We start from the raw sequence: 24,869 nt of genomic DNA, 5'->3' as shown, positions 1-24,869 counted from the left end.
TGACGCCTTGGGCAGAATCTTGTTGACGCACCAGGAGACTCACCTGCTGGGAGCTGAAGCTGGAGAGAGAGCCGCGCTGGTGCTGGAGGGAGAGCCACACTGGTGCTGGTGAGAGAGCCGCGCTGGTGCTGGTGAGAGAGCCGCGCTGGTGAGAGAGCCGCGCTGGCGCTGGCGAGAGAGCCGTGCTGGCGCTGGCGAGAGAGCAGTGCTGGAGAGAGAGCCGCGCTGGCGCTGGCGAGAGAGCCGCACTGGAGCTGGCTAGAGAGCCGCGCTGGTGCAGGAGGGAGAGCGGTGCTGGAGAGAGAGCCGTGCTGGTGCTGGCGAGAGAGCGGTGCTGGAGAGAGAGCCGCGCTGGCGCTGGCGAGAGAGCCGCGCTGGTGCTGGAGGGAGAGCCGCGCTGGTGCTGGTGAGAGAGCCGCGCTGGTGCTGGTGAAAGAGCGGTGCTGGAGAGAGAGCCACGCTGGAGCTGGCTAGAGAGCCGCGCTGGTGCTGGAGGGAGAGCCGCGCTGGTGCTGGTGAGAGAGCCGCGCTGGTGCTGGTGAGAGAGCGGTGCTGGAGAGAGAGCCGTGCTGGAGCTGGCTAGAGAGCCGCGCTGGTGCTGGTGAGAGAGCCGCGCTGGTGCTGGTGAGAGAGCCGCGCTGGTGCTGGCGAGAGAGCCGCGCTGGTGGTGGCGAGAGAGCCGCGCTGGTGGTGGCGAGAGAGCCGCGCTGGTGAGAGAGCCGCGCTGGTGCTGGCGAGAGAGCCACGCTGGTGAGAGAGCCGCGCTGGTGCTGGCGAGAGAGCCGTGCTGGTGAGAGAGCCGCGCTGGTGCTGGCGAGAGAGCCACGCAGGCGAGAGAGCCGCGCTGCCACTGGAGAGAGAGCCGCGCTGGCGAGAGAGCCGTGCTGGTGAGAGAGCCGCGCTGGTGCTGGCGAGAGAGCCGCGCTGGCACTGGAGAGAGAGCCGCGCCTGGTGAGAGAGCCGCGCTGGCGAGAGAGCCGCACTGGTGCTGGTGAGAGAGCCGCGCCTGGTGAGAGAGCCGCGCTGGTGAGAGAGCCGCGCTGGTGCTGGCGCGAGAGCCGCACTGGTGCTGGTGAGAGAGCCGCGCTGGCGAGAGAGCCGCGCTGGCGAGAGAGCCGCGCTGGTGAGAGAGCCGCACTGGTGCTGGTGAGAGAGCTGCGCTGGCGAGAGAGCCGCACTGGTGCTGGTGAGAGAGCCACGCTGGCGCTGGTGAGAGAGCCACGCTGGAGCTGGCGAGAGAGCCGCGCTGGCGCTCGTGAGAGAGCCGCACTGGAGCTGGCGAGAGAGTCGCGCTCTAGCTGGCGAGAGAGCCACGCTGGTGCTGGCGAGAGAACCGCACTGGCGCTGGTGAGAGAGCAGTGCTGGCGAGAGAGCGGCGCTGCCTTTTTTCCAAAAAGCCCACTGACCCATCCACCAATCAGGCAGCAGTGAGGCCAGCAGTTGGCCTTCCCCTAAAATCAAGACCCCAGGGGGGCAAAAGAACTCGCCAGTCAGCGGTCAGCAGCTCTTGTGCTCAGCAGCACCAGAGGGGAAGTCGCGGTTGCTGCCGGAAGGACTGGCAACTGGCGCCCCAGGATCGTGGAGTGACCAGGCCACAGGTGAGTAATATGGCGGAGGGAGTGATAGTGAGAGAGGCATGGGGGCATCAGCAGCAAGGGCAGAGGATAGCTCTCAGCATGTCTCTCTTTTCCAAGGTCAAGTCCCCCGATGAAGTACTGAATGCCTTTGATTAAGGGAATGCCTGCAGCGCCCTCCACACCCCCCCTCCCCACCACCCCCACTCCTCCACCATACCCCAGGGGTGACAAGCAGCCTGCACAGTTTTGCATGTCTTGCATGCTGCATGGTGACAGGCCTGTCTGCCGCTGGCTTAATATCAGTGGTGGGAGGCTGAAGCCCTTAAGTGGTCATTAATTGGTCCCTTATTGGCCTCAGTTGGCAGTGGGATGGAAAGGTCGAGCAGAACATAATTCGGGCCGAGGCGGGAAGGCAGTGGGATTCCGGTCGGCCGCCATCCTACCTGATTACATCCCCCTTCCCACCTCCAAACTCACCACCAGTGATCCTGCCCCTTGCGTGGGAATGGCTGGTGCAGCCAGGTGAAGTCAATGCCCTATATGATTTTATTTCTTTGGAATATTTTCTCCTTTTTGCATCTGTTCTCTCCTGGATCAGTTTGAAACAAACAGGAGCATGTTTCCTGACCTCTCTCAGGTTTCACCGTGTGGAGCTGGTAAATGTGCAAACACTTTCCCACGTGGGTCAACGAATGGGCATTCAGTTCAGGGACCCCATGCAATCATCTCCCCTTTCCTGCTTTGACTGGTCGTAAAGTCCAAGCTGCTATCTTACTAAGATCAGTTAACTCAGCACCAAGTGAACCTGCAACTTTGACCTATCTAGTTGCAGGCCCTGACCTTGCCCATTGCCATGGAGAGTGAGGCTGCCTTGTTTTTAACCTGAAGATGCCCATTCTGTATGTTGTTGGTTTTGTTTTTCTAACAGCTGGAGAAGATGATGGAATCCCAGGTATGGAGGGAAGCTGCGACACAAGTCTTCTTCGCTCTCGGCCTTGGCTTTGGGGGAGTCATCGCATTCTCGAGTTACAACAAGAAAGACAACAACTGTCACTTTGATGCAGCCCTGGTCGCTTTCATTAATTTCTTCACCTCTGTCCTGGCGACACTTGTGGTGTTTGCAGTCCTGGGATTCAAAGCTAACGTGATGAATGAGAAATGTGTCATAACGTAAGTTTGTCAGAATTTTACTGAATAGTCTGTGCGTAGAAGAACAGAATGAAAACCTAGAACAATGATGATGTCCAGAGTTTTTTGACCTGGTGCGAATCACACGTGTTCCCATGAGCACCCGTTAGTGACGTGGGCATGAGGAGTGAGGGCAGGCAATATACAAGTGGGTTCAAGGTCAGTTTGGGGATGGAGGTATGGTTGGGGCTTGTGGTGTAAGTACAGCATAAACAGAGCTGAGATCATTGAGAACTTCCAAATGTTTGCTGGTGGAGCAAGTGTTCAGATTGACAGATTGAAAAGCCAGTGTAAGTAGCACTATACTGGCAACAAAAACCTGAGTTTCTCTTGATGTGACTGTATTTTATTGCCGTTCTTTAGAGGGTATTAATGACTTGACTACAATTACTGAAAAGAATAAATCTTTGTAAATTGATGACACTGGAGTTGCAGGATAAAGGAATCTGACTGCTCAACCATGGTTAGACCATCATCAGCCAATGAGGGATGGACTCTTTGTGTTGAATAACATCTTTCTACCTTAAAAATTCTGATGTTCAGGAATCTATCTTCCATTCCATTCACTCCCTCCACCACCAACGCACAGTAGCAGCAGTGTATACCATCTACAAGATGCACTGCAGGAATTCAACAAGGCTCCTTAGACAGCACCTTCCAAATCCATAACCACTACCATCTAGAAGGACAAGGGCAGCAGATAGATAGGAACACCACCACCTGGAGGTTCCCCTGCAAGTCACTCGCCATCCTGACTTGGAAATATATCGCCATTCCTTCACTGTCACTGGGTTAAAATCCTGGAACTCCCTCCCTAACAGCACTGTGGGTGTGTTTACACCACATGGACAGCAGCGGCTCAAGAACGCAGCTCACCACCACCTTCTCAAGGGCAACTACGGATGGGCAATAAATGCTGGGCCAGCCAGCAAAGCCCACATCCCGTGAATGAATTTAAAAAAAAAAATGCAGCAAGCAATTGGGAAGGCAACTGGCATGTTGGGCTTTATTGAACTGGAGGCAGTACAGCAATGAATCACTGAATTGGTCCCTGGATGAGGGGGTCATCCTAGGATGAGAGGCTGAGTAAATTGGACCTACATTCCTTGGAGTTCAGAGGAATGAGGAGCAAACTCTATGAAATGTGTAAGATTCTGAAGGGGCTTGATAGGGTGGATGCTGAGAGGTTGTGTCCGCTGGTTGGGTAATTTAAAACACCGGGGTACAGTCTTGGGATAAAGGGCCAATCATTTCGGACTGGGATGAGGGGAAATTATTTCACTCAAAGGGATGTGAATCTTTGGAATTCCCTACCTGAGGGGGCCGTGGGTGCTCTATCACTGATTCAAGGCTGGGATAGACAGATTTTCAGCCTTGCAGGGAATTAAGGGATATGGGGAGCAGGTGGGGAATTGGAGTTGAAGCACAAGTTCAGCCATAGTCATATTGAATGGTGGAGCATGTTCCACAGGCCGTGTGGTCTTCTCTTATTTCTTGTTACATATGAATTTGGAACAGGAGTAGGCCGCTCGGCCCCTCGAGCCTGCTCCACTATTCAATAAGATCAGTGGCTGATCTGATTGTGGCCTCAGGTCCACATTCTCCTACTCCCGATAACCTATCACCCCCTTGTTAATCAAGAATTTATCGCCCTCTGCCTTTAAAAATATTCATTGGCCCTGCCAACCCACTCTCTTGAGGAAGGGAGTTCCAACGATTCATGACCCTTTGAAAGAAAAAATTTCTCAATCCATCTTAAATGGAGACCCCTTACTTTTAAACAGTGTCCCCTAGTTCTGGTCTTACATCGTGTTCTTGCTTAAAGGGATCATGCTCTCTGAGATCTGATTGGTTGCACTTAGGGGATGTGGTTGAAGTGTGGTATATTATAAAATTGATTCTATTGTGATTGACTTCATGTGGTTGGGTATCTTACTGATCTTTGAGAGTGAGATACGGACAGTGCTCTTCACCAGTGCCTTGTCTTGTCACTGACCTGTGTTTGACCCCACAAGATATGATTTAGATCTTTCTCTATTTATCTGTTGGCAGAAATTCTGAAAAGATTATTGGATACTTGAATTCCAAAGTCCTGAGCCATGATCTGATTCCACCACACATCAACTTCTCGCATCTCACAGCTTCTGATTACTCAGAGATGTACAGTGTCATAAAGACAGTAAAGGAAGATCATTTCAGTGAACTCGGGTTGGACACATGTCAGCTGGAGGATGAGCTGAATAAGGTGAGTCTTTGGGAATCCATTAGTGGAATGTGGAAACAATGAGGCAATTGAGGATGAATAGTGAGGTGGAGATGAAGAATGAATCTTTGATATGGATTGTTACTGATATTCTATTTTACTCTTCTTAATTTGCCTGATGGAAGGGTTAAGATTAATTATGATTTGTACAATGTCCTGTTGCTTCCACTAATATCACTGATTCTAATGGGCTGTGAGGAGAGCTTTTACCTTTTGTACATTTAAAGTTTTAAACAATGGAATATTAAAATAAATTGTTGCAGTAAATTTAAAAGTGGAGAAAGTTGCCAAACTGAAAAGGAAAAATTAGTTCCGTGTCTGGTTCACCTCCAGTCTTGGGTTTCTCACTCACCCTCCCCCCAACACACCAACACATACACACACACACTCATCTGCTCACACAGTGGGGGCACCCTGAGACTGGGAGTGAGCCAGACACAGACACACTCACCCTCTAATGGTCATCATTTTTAACTACCCATTTTATAAAATTATTAATTTAGTGCTTTAATATTGCGCTTTCTTTTTGCTCAGCAAGTTGTTTCTTTTCTTCGGACCTCAGCTTTATTTTGAAATTCACGTTTGATGTTGTGCCAAATCCTATCTTTCCAAAATTTGTTCATCGGCCTCTTGACCAAGACAGAAGTTGAAATGGTTGGACAAGCCTGGTTTAGATATATCGAGAAGAAATATTTAACACAATTAAAATAAATAAAAATTCTAAAATGTTGCCAGTTTTGCTGGTTCTTTAAAGAGTTTCTGTTTAGTAATATGCAAATAGGTTTTGAGCAGAAACTTGAGTTTAAAATAAAGTCATTTTGCAGTCAAAGTGGAAACTTTGACTAGGTTTTTAATATTTGATTGATGATGCTCTGATATTAACATGTCATTTAGTAACTGGCTGCAGTAATGATTTTTAAATTTCTGCCATTCTTTTGATCTCTTGCAGTCGGTACAAGGCACAGGCTTAGCGTTTATTGCCTTCACAGAGGCAATGACCCATTTCCCGGCGTCTCCTTTCTGGTCCGTACTCTTCTTCCTGATGCTCATTAACCTGGGATTGGGCAGCATGATGGGAACCATGGAAGGGATCATCTCACCAATCGTTGACACTTTTAAAATTCGCAAAGAGTTCTTGACAAGTAAGAGTCTCCACCAGTGCATTTCTGGGACATTGCCAATTACATGTCGGAGTAAAGACTAATTGTCCAGAATCAGAATTTTGTACTACTCAACTTATCTTTGTGAATATTTATGCTTGTAAAATTGAAAGAGGACCAGTATTGTCATGTGGTATCAGTATGAAATACAAAAATCAGGGATTAGATATAGGAAAGAATGACTTACATTTATATAACGCCTTTCATGACCACAGGACATCACAAAGTACCCTGCCAATGAACTATTTTTGAAAAAGTAATCACTGTTTTAATGTAGAAAATGAGACAACCAATGAGCAAATAACGTATTTTTGTGATGTTGATTGAACGATTAATATTGGGCGTTGCTGAAAAAAGAGATGTGTTGAAGCTTTTCATCTCACACTCATCAGGACACTCCATATGACTACCAATATGAGGGGAAAAGAACAATTTATACTGTATGTGAAGAGAGTTGGTTGGCAAGCTTCAACATGTCTCTTTTTTCAGCAATACTCAAGTTCTGTACTACCAAACGACTATTTGTATGCCTGAGACAGAGGTATAACAAAGATAAATATTGGCCCGGACACCAAGAAGACCCCCCCTGCTGCTTTCTGAAACAGTGCCATGGCATCTCTTACACCCACCACAGAGAGAAGACAGGGTCTCAATTCAACATCTCATCTGAAAGATGACACTTCTGATAGCACCCCCTCACTACTGCATCAGAATGTCAATTGGAAGTTTTGCTCAAGGTTTTTTTATTCGTTCATGGGATATGGGAATTGCTGGCTAAGCCAGCATTTGTTGCCCCACCCCTAATTGCCTCTGAGGGGTCGTGGTGCCCCATCTCCTTTAACCGATGCAGTCCATGTGGTGTAGGTACACCCACAGTGCTGTTAGGGAGGGAGTTCCAGGACTTTGACCCAGCAACAGTGAAGGAATGGTGATATATTTCCAAGTCAGGATGGTGAGTGGCTTGGAGGGGAACTTGCAGGTGGTGTTCCCATCTGTCTGCTGCCCTTATCCTTCTAGGTGGTACTGGTCATGGGTTTGGTAGGTGCTGCCTAATGAGCCTTGATGAAATTCTGCAGATCTTGTAGATGGTACACACTGCTGCCACTGTTTGTCGGTGGTGAAGGGAGTGAATGCTTCTGGGTGAGGTGTCGATCAAGTGAGCTCCTTTGTCCTGGATGGTGTCCAGCTTCTTGAGTGTTGTGGGAGCTGCACTCATCCAAGTAAGTGGACAGTTTTCCACCACCCTCCTGACGTGTGCCTTGTAGATGGTGGACAAGCTTTAGGGATTCATGAGGTGAGTTACTCATCACTGGATCCTTAGCCTCTGACCTGCTCTTGTAGCCACAGCATTTATATGGCTAGTCCAGTTCAGTTTCTGGTTAATGATAATCCCCAGGATGTTGATAGTAGGGGATTCAGTGATGGTAATGCCATTGAACATCAAGGGCCGATGGTTAGCTTCTCTCTTGTGCCAGGCAATGACCATCTCCAACTTGTGTGGTGCAAAAGATACATGCCACTTGTCAGCCCAAGCCTAGACACTGTCCAGGTCTTGCTGCATTTGAGGAGCATCTGAGGAGTCGCGAATGGTGCTGAATATTGTGCAATCATCAGCGAACATCCCCACTTCTGAACTTATGATGAAAGGAAGGTCATTGATGAAGCAGCTGAAGATGATTGGGCCGAGGACTCTAGCCTGAGGAACTCTTGCAGTGATGTCCTGGGACTGAAATGACTGACCTCCAACAACTACAACCATCTTCCTGTGTGCTAGGTATGACTCTGACCAGTAGAAAGTCCCCCCCACACACACACACACACAGCCCCCCACCACCCCACCCCCGATTCCCATTGACTTCAGTTTCACTAGGGCTCCTTGATGCCACACTTGGTCAAATGCTGCATTGAAGTCAAGGGCAGTCACTCTCACCTCACCTCTGGAGTTCAACTCTGTTGTCCATGTTTGAACCAAGGCTGCATTGAGGTTAGGAACTGAGTGGCCCTGGCAGAACCCAAACTGAGTGTCAGTGAGCAAGTTATTGCTAAGCAAGTGCCACTTGATACCAATGTTGATGACCCCTGCTATTACTTTACTGATGATCGAGAGTAGACTGATGGGGCGGTAATTCACCGGGTTTAAGTTGTGCTGCTTTTTGTGTACAGGATATACTTGGGCAATTTTCCACATAGCTGGGTGGATGCCAGAGTTGTAGCTGTACTTGAACAGCTTGGCTAGGGGTGTGGCAAGTCCTGGAGCACAAGTCTTCAGTGCTATTGCTGGAATATTGTCAGGGCCCATAGCCTTTGCACTATTCAGTGCCTTCAGCCATTTCTTGATATGACGTGGAGTGAATCGAATTGGCTGAAGATTGGCATCTGTGATGCTGGGGACTTCCGGAGAAGGCTGAGATGGATCATCCACCCGGCACTTCTGTCTGAAGATTGTAGCAAATGCTCCAGCCTTGCCTTTTGCACTGATGTGCTGGAATCCCCTATCTTTGAGGATGGGGATATTTGTTAAGCCTCCTCTTCCAGTTAGTCCAGGAATAGAACTGAACACATAATCTTCTGACTCAGGATCAGGAGATGCTAACAACTGAGCCATGACTGATACAGAATGAAGTTCCCTATGTACTGTCCAATCAGAACACAAGAGCATAAGAAATGGAAACAGTACTGGAACAGTACTAGACCCTATGATCCATCAAGCCTGCCCTGCCATTCAGTGTGATCATGGCTGATCTTGGGCTTCAGATCAACTTCCCTGCTGATTCCTCATATCCCTTGATTCCCTGAGATTCCAAAAATCTGTCTCTCCCAGCTTTCAATATATTCAATGATGGAGCATCTACAACCTTCTGGGGTAGAGAATTCCCAAGATTCACAACCCTTTGAGTAAAGTAATTTCTACTCATCTTGGTCCTAAATAATCAACCCTTTATCCTGAGACTGGGATCCCGGGTTCTAGATTCCCTGACCAGTGGCAATAATCTCTCAAGTATCTAAAACAAAAGCAGAATACTGCGTCTGTTGGAAATCTGAAATAAAAACAGAAAATGCTGTAAAACCTCAGCAGGTTTGGCAGCATCTGTGGAGAGAGAAACAGAGTTAACGTTCTGTGATAATGCTGACCTTAATTCTGCGATCAACACCACCTTTAGTCTTTAATACTATCATTACCATTTCCTTTGCCTTGTCTTCCGTAACATCTTTGTCATTTAATTTCCCTCACCTTCTAACCTATCCCTGACTTCTATTTTGCTCCACCTGCCCCCCCCGCCACCTTTTCAACAGCATAAAACCCATCACATTTCTACCTCTCTCCTGTTGCGAACAAGAGTCATATGCGACTTGAAATATTAACTCTGTTTCTCTCTCCACAGATGCTGCCAGACCTGCTGAGTTTTTGCAGCACTTTCTGTTTTTATCTCTCAAGTATCTACTCTGTCAAGCCCCTACGGAATCTTAAAACAGAAAATGGAAAATCTCAGCAGGTCTGGCAGCATCTGTGGAGAGAGAAACAGTTAACGTTTTGAGTCCAATATGACTCTTCTTTGGAATCCGAACTTAGGATCTCCAGTAACTGCAGTATTTTGCAAATATTCTCTTCAGAATCTTGTGTGATTCAATGAGATCACTCCCCCATTCTTCCAAACTCCAGAGAATATAGACCATCAAACACTCCAAGGGCAGCTATAGCACGGAGCTTGTGTGGAGGGTAAACCAATTGGACTGGTGGGTCTGAATAGCCTGTTGTGTTGGGTGAGTGCAGCTCCAACAACATTCAAGAAGGTTGACACCATTCAGGACAAAGCAGCCCGCTTGATTGACACCTGATCCACCATCTTAAGCATTCACTCTATCTACCACTGACACACAGTGCCAGTAGTGTGTCTATGAGATGTGCTGCAATGGTTCAGGAAGGCAGCACACCACCACCTTCTCAAGTGTAACTGGTGATGGGCAATAAATGCTGACTTTGCCAGTGATGGCCACATCCTGTGAACGAATAATAAAAAATTTTGATAGAATCTTCAGTATAATCTCATTGATTGGATTGCCTCCACACCATGTGTTATATATTAGGACTGTTCAGGATGGTTAAAAAATTGTAAAGTAGCTATAAATGTCTAGAATATTTGAAAAATATACTGCCAGGGACTTCACAATGCACTGAGAGGTGGGGTTTAATGGGAGAACTTGAGTGAAACAGAGACTGTCAAAGATCTGAACTATCCATGCTTCTGAGGCTGTTTACAAAAAGTTGGTCTGTTAATTATAGTGAATATTTCTGATTCATTTGAATTTCTGTTCTTGATGCTTCTGATTAACTTGCTCTTTTCCCACAGTCGGCTGCACAATCCTCGCTTTCTCAGTCGGACTCATCTTCGTCCAACGATCCGGAAACTATTTTGTCACAATGTTTGATGACTATTCCGCCACATTACCCCTCACAATTGTGGTCATTTTGGAAAACATCTCAGTTTCATGGGTTTATGGGACAAAAAAGTAAGTTTCCTCTGACTCTCTACTCCTGGAAGTCCCATGAAATTATGAACAAAGACAAATCCCAGGTGCATGTCCATGTATTTGATTCCCATTAAACCCTTTACTCTACCTGCCCTGGCCATTCCTCTTGGTACAGCCCTAATCTCCGCTTGCTAAAGTCCAAGGAACATAGGAACCGGAGGAGGTCATTTAGCCACTCAAGCCTCTTCTGCCAGTTTATGAGATCATGGCTGATCTACAACCAAACTCCGTAAACTCGCCTTTGTCCTTTTTAATAACTTTGGATGATAAAAATCAATCAATCTCAGATCTAAAGGTTATAGTTGATCATCAATTATCATTTCTGGTAGAGAATTCCAAACTTCCACCTTCTTTAATACACAAAAAAACTCATTAAAACCAACTTCCTTGAACAAGCTTTTGGTCATAGGATCATGAAAAATAGCAGGAGTAGACCATTGGGCCCATCAAACCTGCTCCACCATTTCATAAGATCGTGGCTGATCTGATTGTGGCCTTAACTCCACATCCTGTCTTTCCCCCGTATCCCTCGACTCCCTGTCTAACTCAGCCTTGAATATATTTAATGACCTAACCTTCACTGCTCTCTATGGAAGAGAATTCCAAAGACTCTGAGAGAAGACATTTCTCATCACCTTCATGTTAAGTGGGAGACCCCTTATTTTTAAACTGTGCCCCCGGTTATAAATTAGCCCACAAGGGAACCATCCTTCCAGTGTCTACCCTGTCAAGCCGCCGCAGAATCTTAAATGTTTCAGTAAGATCACCTCTCATTCTTCTAAACTCCAATGAGAGATAAGACAAACTCTTTCATCCCAGGAGGCTAGTGAACTCCTTCCAATCCAAGTATATTCCTCCATAAGTAAAGAGAGCAAAATTTAAAAAAATTTCTTCATGGGATGAGGTCATTTCTGGCAAGGCCAGCATTTGTTGTCCATATCTAATTGCCATTGAACTGAGTGGCTTGCCAGGACATTTCAGAGGGCAGTTAAGTGTCAACCACATTGCTGTGGGCAGGGGTCACATGTCGGCCAGACCAGGTAAGGACAGCAGATTTCCTTCCCTAAAGGGCATTAGTGAACCAGATGGGTTTTTATGACAATCAATGATCACCATTACTGAGACTAACTTTATATTCCAGATTTATTTATTGAATTTAAATTTCACCAGCTGCTGTCGTGGGATTTGAACCCGTGTCCCCAGGGCATTAATCTCAGTTTCTGGTTTTCCGGTCCAGTGACATTACCAATATCCCACCGTCTCCCCTACTCTACTGTATACAGTACTCAGATGTGGTCTCACTAGTGCCCTGTACAATTGTAGCAAGACTTCCCTACTTTCATACTCCTTCCTTTCCTAATTACTTGCTGTACAACCATGCTAACATTTTGTGATTCATGAATAAGGATACCCAGATTCCTCTGTCCTGCAACATTCTGCAGTCTCTCTACATTTAAATAATTTTCTGCTTTTATATTCTTCCTGTCAAAATGGACAACCTCACATTTCACATTATACATGTTTCACATTATACATGTTTCACATTATACTCCATCTGTCAATTTTTTTCCCACTCACTTAACCTATCCATACCCCTTTGCAGACTCTTTTGTAACCTCCTCACAACTTGCTCTCCTACCTATCTTTATAATGTCAGCAAATTTAGTTACAAAACAGTCAGTCCCTTCATCCAAATCATTAATATAGATTGTAAATAGTCGACGTCCCAGCACTGATCCTGCAGTTACAGTTTGCCAATCTGAAAATGACCCACTTACCCTGACTCCCTGCTTCCTGTTTGTTGGCCATTCATCTATCCATGCCAATATATCACTCCCAACACCTCACCTTACACAATAACCTTTTATGTGGCACTTTATCGAATGCCTTTGGGAAACTCATCCACATCTACTGATTCTCCTTTATTCACCCTGCTTGTTACATCCTCACAGAATTCTAATAAATTTGTCAAAGACAATCTCCCTTTCACAAAACCATTTTGACTCTACCTGATCGTACTGTGATTTTCTAAATGTTCCTCTATTATCTCCTTAATAATGGATCCTAGCTTTTTCCCGCTGACAGATGTTAGGCTAACAGGTCTATAGTTTCCTACTTTCTATCTCCCTCCATCCTTGAACAGAAGTGCTACAATTATGGTTTTCCAATCCATTGGAACTTTTCCAGAATCTAGGGGATTTTGGAAGGTTGCAACCAATGCATCCACAATCTCTGCAGCCACTTCTTTTAAGACCCTACGATGCAGACCAACAAGTACGGGGACTTGTCAGCTTTTAGTCCCATTAGTAATCCCAGTACTTTTTCTCCAGTGATGGTGGTTGTTTTAAGTTCCTCCCTTCCTTTTGCCTTTGATTTTCAATGATATTCAGGATGCTTTTTGTGTTTTCTACTGTGAAGACAGATACAAAACACTTGTCAAAGTCTCTGCTATTTCCTTGTTTCCCATAATTAATTCTCCAGTCTCACTCTCTCAGGGACCAATGCTGACTGTAGCTGCTCGTTTCCTTTTTATATACTTGTAGAAGATTTTACCGTCTGCTTTCATAATTCTTGCGAATTTACTCTCATACTCCAATTTCTCCCTTTTTTTTTCAGTCATCGTTTGCTGGCTTCTAATTTTTTCCCAGTCTTCTGGCCTATCACTAATCTTCGCAGCACTGTGTAGCTTTCCTTTCAATTTAATACCATTGTTAACTTGCTTAGTTACCTATGGATTGTGCATCCTTCTTGTAATGTTTTTCCTCAATTGCAATATCTTTGTTAAGACTTATGAAATATTTCTTTGCACACTGCTTCTCTGTCATCTTACCTTTTTAATATATTTTCCAAGTCCACTTTAAATAAGTCTTCATTTTTTAAATCATTTATGGGACGTGGGTGTCGCTGGCTAGACCAGCATTTATTGCCCATCTCTAATTGCCCTTGAAGGTGGTGGTGAGCTGCTGCCTTCAGCTGCTGCAGTCCATATGGTGTAGGTACACCCACAGTGCTGTTAGGGAGGGAATTCCAGGATTTTGACCCAGTGACATATTTCCGAGTCAGTATGATGAGTGGCTTGGAGGGGAACTTGCAGGTGGTGGTGTTCCCATGTGTCTGCTGCCCTTGTTCTTCTAGATGGTCGTGGATTTGGAAGGTGCTGTCTAAGGAACTTGGTGAGTTTTTGCAGTGCATCTTGTAGATGGTACACACTGCAGCTACTGTGCATCGGTGGTGGAGGGAGTGAATGTTTGTGGAAGGGGTGCCAATCAAGCAGTCTGCTTTGTCCTGGATGGTGTCAAGCTCCTTGAGTGTTGTTGGAGCTGCACTCATCCAGGCAAATGGAGAATATTCCATCACACTCCTGACTTGTGCCTTGTAGATGGTGGACAGGCTTTGGGGAGTCAGGTAGTGAGTTACTCGCCACAGGATGCCTAGCCTCTGACCTGTTCTTGTAGCCACAGTATTTATATGGCTAGTCCAGTTCAGTTTCTGGTCAATGGTAACCCTCAGGATGTTGATAATAGGGGATTCAGTGATGGTATTGCCATAGAATGTCAAGGGGCGATGGTTTGATTCTTCTTGTTGGAGATGGTCATTACCTGGCAATTGTGTGGTGCGAATGTTACTTGCCACTTGTCAGCCCAAGCCTGGATTTTGACCAGGTCTTGCTGCATTTGGACATGGACTGCTTCGGTATCTGGGGACAGATTTTCACATTTTCACATGGTCCATCTCTGACACTTCCCTTCCCTTCCTTGACCTCTCTGTCTCAATTTCTGGTGATAGATTGTCCACCACTATTCATTACAAACCTACTGACTCCCACAGCTACCTTGACTACAGCTCCTCACACCCCGCTTCTTGTAAGGAGTCCATCCCATTCTCTCAGTTTCTTCGCCTCCGTCACATCAGTTCTGATGATGCCACTTTCAAACACAGTTCCTCTGACATGTCTTCCTTCTTCCATAACTGAGGTTTTCCACCCATGCTGGTTGACAGGATCTTCAATCGTGTCCAGCCCATCTCCTGTGCATCCGCCCTCGGACCTTCCTCTCCCTCCCAGAACCATGAAATGGTCCCCCTTGTCCTTACTTATCACCCCACCAGCCTCCGCATTCAAAGGATCATCCTCCACCATTTCCGCCAACTCCAGCATGATGCCACCACCAAACACATCTTCCTTTCACCCCCCCCAGCGGCATTCCGTAGGGATCGTTCCCTCCGGGACACCCTGGTCCACTCTTCCATCACCCCCTAAACCTCAGCCCCTCCCATGGCACCTTTCCGTGCAACCGTAGAAGGTGCAACACCTGCTGCTTTACTTCCCCTCTCCTCACCGTCCAAGGGCCCAAGCACTCCTTTCAAGTGAAGCAGCATTTCACTTGCACTTCCCTCAGTTTATTCTACTGCATTCGCTGCTCCCAGTGCGGTTTCCTCTACACTGGAGAGACCAAACGCAGACTGGGTGACCACTTTGCGGAACACCTTTGGTCTGTCCGCAAGCATGACCCAGACCTCCCTGTCACTTGCCATTTCAACACTCCACCCTGCTCTCATGCCCACATGTCTGTCCTTGGCCTGCTGCAACGTTCCAGTGAAGCTCAACGCCAACTGGAGGAACAGCACCTCATCTTCCGGCTAGGCACTTTACAGCCTTCCAGACTGAATATTGAGTACAACAATTTTTATTTGTGTTTTGCTAATTTCAAGAAATGTAAATCCCAAAAATCAGCTGGCTACTCCAATACAACACTCATTATTGGAAAATTACGTTGCCAGTACCATTGCGAGGAAGCTCATAACAGTCAGGTTTTTGCTGGCACTGTTTCTCCTGGTTTTCTGCACATGTGTGGACAAGTGCGCATGCACAGACAGATATCAACGGCCACCTTGCCAGGCCATCATCTGTTGACAAGAAACTATTTTAAAGCAAGCTTTCTGGCAGACTGGGCATGGCAGAGTGACACCTGCACAGGCCAGTGCGCATGCACAGATGGCCATTTTGCATTGGCAGGAAACACAGGGCTGAAAAATACTCTCTGGCATGGGGGTGGTACCCGCACGCAGAAGTAGGCAGCCTACCGACTTCCAGAGCCACCTCCAAACTCGCTGCTAATTGACTCAATTGAGAGCGGCAGGCGGGTTTGAGGCCTATAAGCAGTGGGTTGGAAGGCGGGATGTCTGACCTCCAAGGTCATCAGCTGTGACCTGGAACAAGGTCACGGCCAGTAATTTAAAGGGTGCGCTGGCATGGGGACCCAGCAAATGTCTGCACTGAGGAGAGTTCTGCAGCATTTTTGAACAGGAGATATTTGTGGGCCTTTAAGGTAAGTGTGCATCTGTGCAATATCTGATGTGTCCAAAATTTGCCAATTAGCAGCTGTGGCTTTCATTTTGAACCAGGACAAGTTTTCCACATCTTAACATAAAGAAGTTGTCTCCTTGTTGCATATTCCCCTCCAGAGATGTCAGAGCCATTGGAGCGAGGGGAAAGGCAGAGGAGAAGGGCCAAACCAGACCCTCAATTTAACGATGACTCCCTGTGAGCCCTCCTGTGTGCTGTTTCAAACCGACGGGAGCAACCAATGTCACCCATGCGATCACGTCCAGGGCCTTCCACATGAACGGCGCCGTGTTCCGTCACCTTGTCCTTGCCATCACCCTCAGATAAATGGCCCTATTTGCCATGCCCATTTCCCCAAGGGCATCCCCTCGCTGAATAGTGAGGTTATGGAGGGCACAGCAGACCATGACTATGATGGAGCGTGCTGCAATGTCCATCCTGATCTGTCAAGGCACCTGAACCCCTGATGCTGGCCCTGGTGCTTCCATGGCTGTCATTGTATCTCCTCTCCGCATCAATTCTGGGCGCCCTCACTGGCGTTATGAGCCATCTCTTCAATGGGTAACCCCGTCCCCCAGAAGCCACCGATCCATGGCTTTAGGGCTGCTGAATCGGTCCGGCACCTGTGAGTTTGGATGAACAAAGGAGTTGTGGCTGCTGCCCAGGTACCTGGCATGTACCTGCCTGATCCACCGATGATGATCACAGTCCAGTGGACATTCAGCGAGTGGAAGTCCTTCCCGTTGACGAAGGTGCAAGGCTGTCCAGCAGGGGCCTTTATGGTGATGTGAGTACAATCAATGGCTCCCTGTACCGTGGGGAAATCTGCAATTGCCGCAAACCCTCAGGCTTTTTCGAGTTGACTCTGGTCATCCAATGTGAAGGAGATGTAACAGCCTGCCCTTCGAAACATAGAATCAGTGAAGACGCTGATCCAGTGGTGTGCAGCAGGCTGTATTATGCACATACTGCCTGAATGGAGCCTGTTGTGAAGAAGCTGAACATGGAGCTACAGGCATTGAGTGCCCCCCAACGCAGGTGGCGATATGCCCTGCGTGCATGTGACTGTGGCTCTTATCCTGAGCCCTCTCTTGCATTGAATCTCTGACATTTGCAGATAGCTCAGTCTCTGCCTGCAGGCTTTAGGGGCTGCATAAGACCTTCTGCGCCTCTGCTGAGGATGTCTGAGGCCCTCATGACCCTTTGGCCTGGCACAGCTCTGGCCCCTTCTTGCACCACCAGTGTATCCTGGACCTCCTATTCTGACTCTCACTCTCCTCCTCCTCCTCCACCTTACCCTCCTCTCCTCCTCACTGTTGTGTCTCCCATGGAGACCTCAATGCCCATCTCTCTCTGATACTTTATAGCCCTGGGAGATGGCCAGAAACAAAATATGGCACTCAGCAGACCAATCAGCAGCCGGGGAAAGACCTCTAACTCATATGATTTTAAAGTGGATACTCTGCTGATTCACATAAGCACTCCTAGCAGTTACACATCTACTAACTGCTAAGTGGAGACTCTGTGTTCAGTTGTAGCTTTTAAACTCAACCTAACAAGCTTCCCCTGAAAAAACAGGAACCACACATGGGCCTGAATCTAACTCTAAAGGCAAATTATAGCATTCACACCATATTATGGCAGTCAATTGGGTCTTAAATACACAATCTTAAATACACCCTTAAATGACACTTACATAACATGGGGGGGGTTCCAACATGTAAGCCCGCCTGCTTTCCGCATCATTCAAATCTAGTGTGATGATGTCAGGAACGCCACACGACATCATCATGCCCAATAATACAACTCCAAAAGCAGGGGACGCTCCTGATTTGGGAGTGTATTACTCTTCCCACAGTGTTTGTTCCAAGAAACTCATGAATACATTCCATGAATCCATCTTTCAGGCTACTTTTGTCAGTTTTATTCATCCGATCTATATAAAGGGAATTAAAAGCTCCCATGATTATTGCAGTATCTTTCTTACAAACTCCCCATTATTTTTTTATTTGTATTCTGTCCTACTGTCCGGGGGTCTATAAGCCCTCCCACCAGTGACTCCTTTCCTTTGCTGTTTCTTATTTCCACCCAAACTGATTTTACACTTTGATCCTCTGAACTAAGATCATTTCTCGCTGTTGTACAGATCTCATCCTTTATTCAGAGAGCTACCACATGTCCTTTTCCTTCCTTCTTGTCCTTCCAAAACCTCAACCACTCTTGAATATTCAGTTTCCCGCTACAGTCACTTTGCAACTGTCTTTATAATGGTTTTCATACCACATTCATTTATTTCTATTTGTGCTTTCAATTCATACATCTTGTTATGAATGCTGTGTGCATTCAGATAAAGAGTCTTTAATTCTGTCTTTTTACCATTTTTTCCTCCTCTGACCTTATTTGCTGGTGTATCCTTATGTTAGTACATTCTGACTCTTTCTGTCACACTCTGGTTATCATTACCTGTACCGCTATCCTGGTCAGCATTACCTGTACTGCTATACTGTACCGCTATCCTGGTTATCATTACCTGTAGTGCTATCCTGGTTATCATTACCTGTACCACTATCCTGTTCCACTATCCTGGTTATCATTACCTGTACCGCCATCCTGGGCAGAATTACCTGTACCGCTATCCTGGGCAGTATTGCCTATACTGCTGTACTGTGCCGCTATCCAGGTCATCATTATCTGTGCCGCTATCCTGGTTAGCATTACCTATACTGCTGTACTGTGCTGCTGTCCTGGTTATCATTACCTGTACCGCTATCCTGTACCACTATCCTGGTTAGTATTACCTGTACTGCCATCCTGGTTAGCATTACCTCTACTGCTGTCCTGGTTATCATTACCTCTACCGCTACCCTATACCGCTATCCTGGTTATCATTACTTGTACCGTTATCTTGGTCATCATTACCTGCACCACTATCCTGGTTATCATTACCTATATCGCTATCCTGTACCGCTATCCTGGTTGCCCTTACCTGTACCGCTATCCTGGTCATGATTACCTGTACCACCATCCTGGGCAGCATTACCTGAACCGCCATCCTGGGCATCATTACCTGTACCGCCATCCTGGTTAGCATTACCTGTACCGCTATCCTGGTCATGATTACCTGCACCGCCATCCTGGGTATCATTACCTGTACCGCTATCCTGGTTAACATTACCTGTATAGCTATCCTGGTCATCATTACCTGTATCGCTATCCTGGTTAGCATTACCTGTACTGCTACCCTGGTTAGCATTACCGGTACTGCTATCCTGGTCATGATTACATGTACCGCTATCCTGGTCATGATTACCTGTACCGCTATCCTGGTAAGCATTACCTGTACCGCTATCCTGGTTAGCATTACCTCTATCGCTATCCTGGTTATCATTACCTATAATGCTATACTGTGTTGCTATCCTGGTTATCATTACCTGTACTGCTATCCTGTACCACCATCCAGGTCATCATTACCTGTATCGCCATCCAGGTCATCATTACCTGTACCACTATTCTGGGCAGCATTACCTGTACTGCTATCCTGCACTATTGCCTTGTCCTTTCCCTTTTACTTTCCAAATCTCTGCTCACATGAAATGTTCCTTGTCCCTCCCCCACCACTACTTAGTTTAAAGGCTTCCGTTCAGTCCTGTTTATACGATTCCCCAGGACCCTGGTCTCAGCACAGTTCAGGTGTAGACCATCCCAATGGTACAGCTCCCAATTTCCCCAGGACTAGTGCCAGTGCCCATGAATTGAACCTATTTCCCCCACACCAGGCTTTGAGCCTCACATTTAACTCTCTGATCTTATTTACCCTAGACCAATTTGCTTGAGGCTCATGAAATAATCCAGAGATTATTACCTATGTGGTTCTACTTTTTAATTTAGTCCTAAACTGCACATAATCCTTCAACAAAACTTCCTTCTTAGTCCTACCCAAATGGAACATGACAACTGGACCTTTCCCCTCCCACTTAACGTTCCTCTCCGGCCCTGAGGAAATATCCTTGGCCCTGGCACCAATAAGGCAACAAAGCCTTCAGGTCTCTCACTCTCGGCTGTATCTATCCCTTAGTTATACTGACCCGACTACATCAACATTCTTTTGTAGCTTCCTGCACCACAGTGCTGTGGTCAGTTTGCTTATCCTCCTTGCTCTCATCTACACAAGTTACAGGAACTTTGAATCTGTTGGACAATTGCAATGGTTGAGACTCTTCCATTTGGATCCCAATACTCTCAGTAACACCCTCCTGTCCCTGACCACAGACCAAAGCAGAAATATCTAGCCTAAGGGGTGTGACTGCCTCTTGGAACCAAGTGTCCAGGTAACTTTTTCCCTTCCAGATGCATCACAGTGTTGGAAGTTCAGACTCCCTTCATCAAATTGGAGCCAAACTTCCTTGAGGTGCAAACACTTAGACACTTAAACCACCTGCAGATGTGATTGCCATGGATCACACTGGTGTCCACTAGCACCCACATGCTACAGATGAAACACATCATCTACCCTCCAACTTTATTGTGTTTAATTTAACTAATTAAGTGTGAAACCTAGAAATATTACTCAACTGTTGTCTGTAGTTATACCAAGTAGTTTAACTAGTTAAGCTATAAATTTAATGCAAAACTTGTGTCTTACCAATACCAGTTTAAACTACTGCCACTATTTAGAGGGATAAAATCTTAAAAACTCATGAAACAATCACCTATTTGCTGATGTGATTAAAACCACAAACACTCACCAGCTTCTGGAGGCTGAAAAAAATATAAAAAGCATCACCTCCTCCCCACTCTGCACTGAATTCCCAAATTCCTAAGTTAGCATTTGTCTCCTGCCCTAATATCCTCCCATGTGGCTCAAGTTACATCTTGTTTTATAACGTTGCCGTGAAATGCCTTGAATTAGGAGCAGGAGTAGGCCACTCAGCCCCTTGTGCCTACTTCGCCATTCAATAAGATCATGGCTGATCTGATTGTAACCTCAACCCCACATTCCTGCCTACCCACCCCCGATAACATTTTACCCCCTTGCTTATCAGGAATCTATCTTAACATTGCCTTAAAAACATTCAAAAATTCTGCTTCCACCACCTTTTGAGAAGAGAGTTCCAAAGGCTCTCAACCCTCTGAGAGAAAAGATTTCGCCCCATCACTGTTTTAAATGGGTGACCCTTATCTTTAAACAGTGATCCCAAGTTCTAGCTTCTCCACGTGGGCGAGGTGGTAGTGTAGTGGTATTGTCCCTGGGCTAGTACTCCTGAGACCCAGGATAATGCTCTGGGGACCTGGGTTTGAATCCCACCATGGCACATGGTGAAATTTGAATTCCCACCTAGCTAGTATCCAATTGTTGTAAATATGACTCCAGACCCAACGTGGCTGATGCCCTCTGAAATGGCCACTCAGTTCTCAAGGTGAATTGGGGATGGGCAATAAATGCTGGTCCAGCTAGTGATGCCCACATCCTGTGAACAAATAAAAAGAACAACAGGAAACATCCCCTCCACATCCACCCTCAGGATCTTAAATGTTTCAATCAAGTTGCTTCTTACTCTCCTAAACTCCAGCGGATACAAGCCCAACCTGTCCAACCTTTCCTCATAAGACAACCTGCCCATTCCTGGTATTAGTCTAATAAACCTTCTCTAAACTGCTTCCAATGCATTTACATCCTTACTTAAATAAGGAGACCAGTACACATGTGATCTCACCAATGCTCTGTATAACTGAAGCATAACCTCCCTACTTTTCTATCCAATTCCCTTCACAATAAATGATAATTTTCCTAATTACCAGCTGTACCCACATACTAACTTTTTGTGATTCATGCACTAGGACACCTGGATCCCTCTACATCTGAGCTCTGCAATCTCTCACCATTTAGATAATAAAAGTCTTCTTTATTTTTCCCTGCCAAAATGGACAATGTCACATCTTCCCTCATTACACTCCATTTTCCAGATCTTTGCCCACTCAGTTGACCTATCTGTGTCCCTTTGTAGCCTCCTTATGTCCTCTTCACAACTTACTTTCCCATCTATCTATATGCCGTCAACAAATTTAGTCCTTTCATCCAAATTATTCATATAAACTGTGAAAAGTTGAGGCCCCAGCACTGATCCCTGTGGCACACCACTTGTCACATCTTGCCAACCAGAAAAAGGCCCATTTTTGCCTATTCCACTTTCGTGTTTTCCCTCCATAGCCCTTGACTCCCTTGTTTATCAAAAATCTATCTAACTCAGCCTTGGATAAACTCAATGACCCAGTCTTCACAGCTCCCTGGGAAAGAGACTAACAACCCTCTGGGAGTGAGAAGTTCTCCTCATCTCCATCTTAAAAGGGAGACCTTTTATTTTGAAACTATGCCCTTTAGTTCACCCCCCACCCTCCCCACAAGTGGAAACATCCTCCAGGTATCCAAACTGTATGTTTCAATAAGATCACCCCTCATTCTCCTAAACCCTATTGGATACAGGACCAACCTGTTCAACTTTCTTCATGAGATAACTCCTTTATCCTAGGGAAGAGCCATGTGAAACTTCCCTGAACTGTTTCTAATGCAGTTCTATCCATTTTCATTTAAGAAGACCAAAACTGTGCCAAGTCCGCCAGATGTGGTCCCAGCAAGGCTCCATACAGTTGCAGTAAAGCTTAAAAAATAAAACTGAAAACCATTCTCACCTTCAAGTCTATTCCCTCATTCAAGGGCAATCCCCACTCAACTACATTTACCTACTGGTCCAGGTGATTTATCCACCTTCAGACCTTTCAGTTTTCCTAGAACCTTCTCCTTGGTAATGGCCACCATACTTACTTCTGCCCCCCGACTCTCTTGAAGTTTGGGGATGTTACTCCTGTCTTCCACCGTGAAGACTGACGCAAAGTAGCTATTCAGTTCCTCCACCATTTCTTGTTCCTTGGCCTTTCAAACCCTATCCAACCACAATTTCATCCATCTCCGTCTTGTATGACCTTCGACCTGCAGCATCCACTGCCTCAGTTTCAAATTTCCTGTACCCTTTGCATAATTAAGGTGCTTCACTTTGAAATGTCCTTATTCTAATTATGCCCCCCCCCACCCCCAGCCTTGTTTTGAATTCCTCGTCCAGAGAATAGTTTCCCCCTGTCTCGATCCTATTGATTCCTTTCATGATTTTAAACACCTCATTCAGCTTCTGTCAACCTTTGAAACTTGCATCCAGCTATATTCAGCACAACCTCCAGCTTACAACCTGCTTGGCCAGTTATGTAATTCCAATATTGTCGCAGTGTTAAACTTTGGGGGGATGTTGTTTAGTTGTACATATTCTAATTGCTCCGTCACTACGTGTGTTGTCAGTTAACAGAGAGAGAGATGCAGGAACCTGAATATTGAGAGAGTTTTATGTGCTGTGTAACGTGTTTATGCTCTTTCCCAGATTCATGCAGGAATTGACAGAAATGTTGGGCTTCACTCCGTATAGATATTACTATTACACCTGGAAGTACATCTCCCCTCTGGCCATGGTAATCCTGATGTTGGCAAGCATTATTCAGATGGGCATTACACCACCTGGATACAATGCCTGGATAATGGAGGAGGTAAACAGAAAAAGAATATTTCTGACAGCAGGGTTCTTTAAGATGGGGCCGCGGTGGTTAAATTCAGGGGCTCGGTCAAGAGTTGCAATGAGAAGTGATTATTTTCCACAGAAGAGACTCTGGGTGAGAAGGGGCATGAACCATATCACTGTGATGTCATGGTGGGGGGAGTTGGTGGTGGTCAGTGAGCTGTCGGGGGGGCGGGTGGGGTCAATGAGGTGCCTTTGAGGGGAGACGGGTCAGTCAGTTAGAAGTCTTGTAGGTTGGGAGCAGTCTGGGTGGGGGGATTCAGGGAGGTTTTGATGGGGTTGGGGGTTGGGTGGTCAGTGAGTTGCCAGGGGGTGTCAGTGAGCTGTTAGGAGTCAATACCAGGCTATAATGGGGCAGAGGAATCCTATGGGCCAGCGCTATCAATGATTTCAGTTGGTTTGCCTCTGTTTTAAGATGTCACTGAGCTGTTGAGGGTTAGTAGACACTGCCCATATTCCTGAGATAATCCAGTTGCCTTTTGCTAAATGCATTGGTCAGTGAAATGGAGCCTCCTTTTCTTTGTTTAGGCAATGGAGAGGTACCTGATATTCCCAGGCTGGGCCCTTGGGTTGACCGTTACTCTGATTGTGCTGGGAGTCCTCCCCATTCCGATTGTCTTCATTGTCCGTCACTTCCATCTTGTGTCTGATGGGTCAAACACTTTATCCGTTTCGTACAAAAGAGGTCGAATGATGAAAGATATGTCCAATTTGGATGATCACGATGAGACCAGGTTCATCCTGAGTAAGGTTCCCAGTGAAACTCCTTCACCAATGCCCATCCATCGCTCCTATAATGGGCCTGATAGCACCTCACCAATGGAAATGACTGCTGCTAATGGGCGATATGGCATTGGTTACCTGTCAGCGGGCACTCCAGAATCGGAACTGTAAGGTGGATCAGAAGAGGAGAGTCAGTACCTAATGCAGTTGTAATATAAAGTGAAACAGTAAGAGGTGCAACGATTAATCAGCAGTTGTAATTGGAGAAAACAACCTGTAACTAGCGCCATCGATTGAAATCAGGTCAATCTGACATTGATCTCCAATGGTAAAAAAACTAATCCAAATTGTGTAAACTAGACAATGATAGGCTCGTCCAATACTGGACCTGGAGCAGTGCAGGCACTGCATATACAATGCTACCAATGGGAATCACTGTCTCCGATCTGGCTCTACATCAGCGGACAC

At 46.3% G+C, this 24,869-nt stretch overlaps 1 protein-coding gene across 1 annotated transcript in view; it reads left to right on the top strand.

The window, feature by feature from the left end:
• Positions 1–24,572, top strand: part of slc6a17 (solute carrier family 6 member 17) — a 69,883-nt gene extending 45,311 nt beyond the window's left edge. Inside the window, exons 6-11 of the mRNA XM_041195676.1 lie at positions 2,506–2,747; positions 4,818–5,010; positions 5,978–6,170; positions 10,538–10,697; positions 23,487–23,649; positions 24,207–24,572. Of these exons, the coding sequence (XP_041051610.1) occupies positions 2,506–2,747; positions 4,818–5,010; positions 5,978–6,170; positions 10,538–10,697; positions 23,487–23,649; positions 24,207–24,572 (1,317 nt within the window). The remainder of the gene's footprint in view (positions 1–2,505; positions 2,748–4,817; positions 5,011–5,977; positions 6,171–10,537; positions 10,698–23,486; positions 23,650–24,206) is intronic.
• The last annotated feature ends 297 nt before the right edge of the window (positions 24,573–24,869 follow it).

This window comes from Carcharodon carcharias, chromosome 9, assembly GCF_017639515.1.
Source record: "Carcharodon carcharias isolate sCarCar2 chromosome 9, sCarCar2.pri, whole genome shotgun sequence".
NCBI lineage: Eukaryota > Metazoa > Chordata > Chondrichthyes > Lamniformes > Lamnidae > Carcharodon > Carcharodon carcharias.
This window is presented reverse-complemented; position numbering and strand designations above follow the sequence as displayed.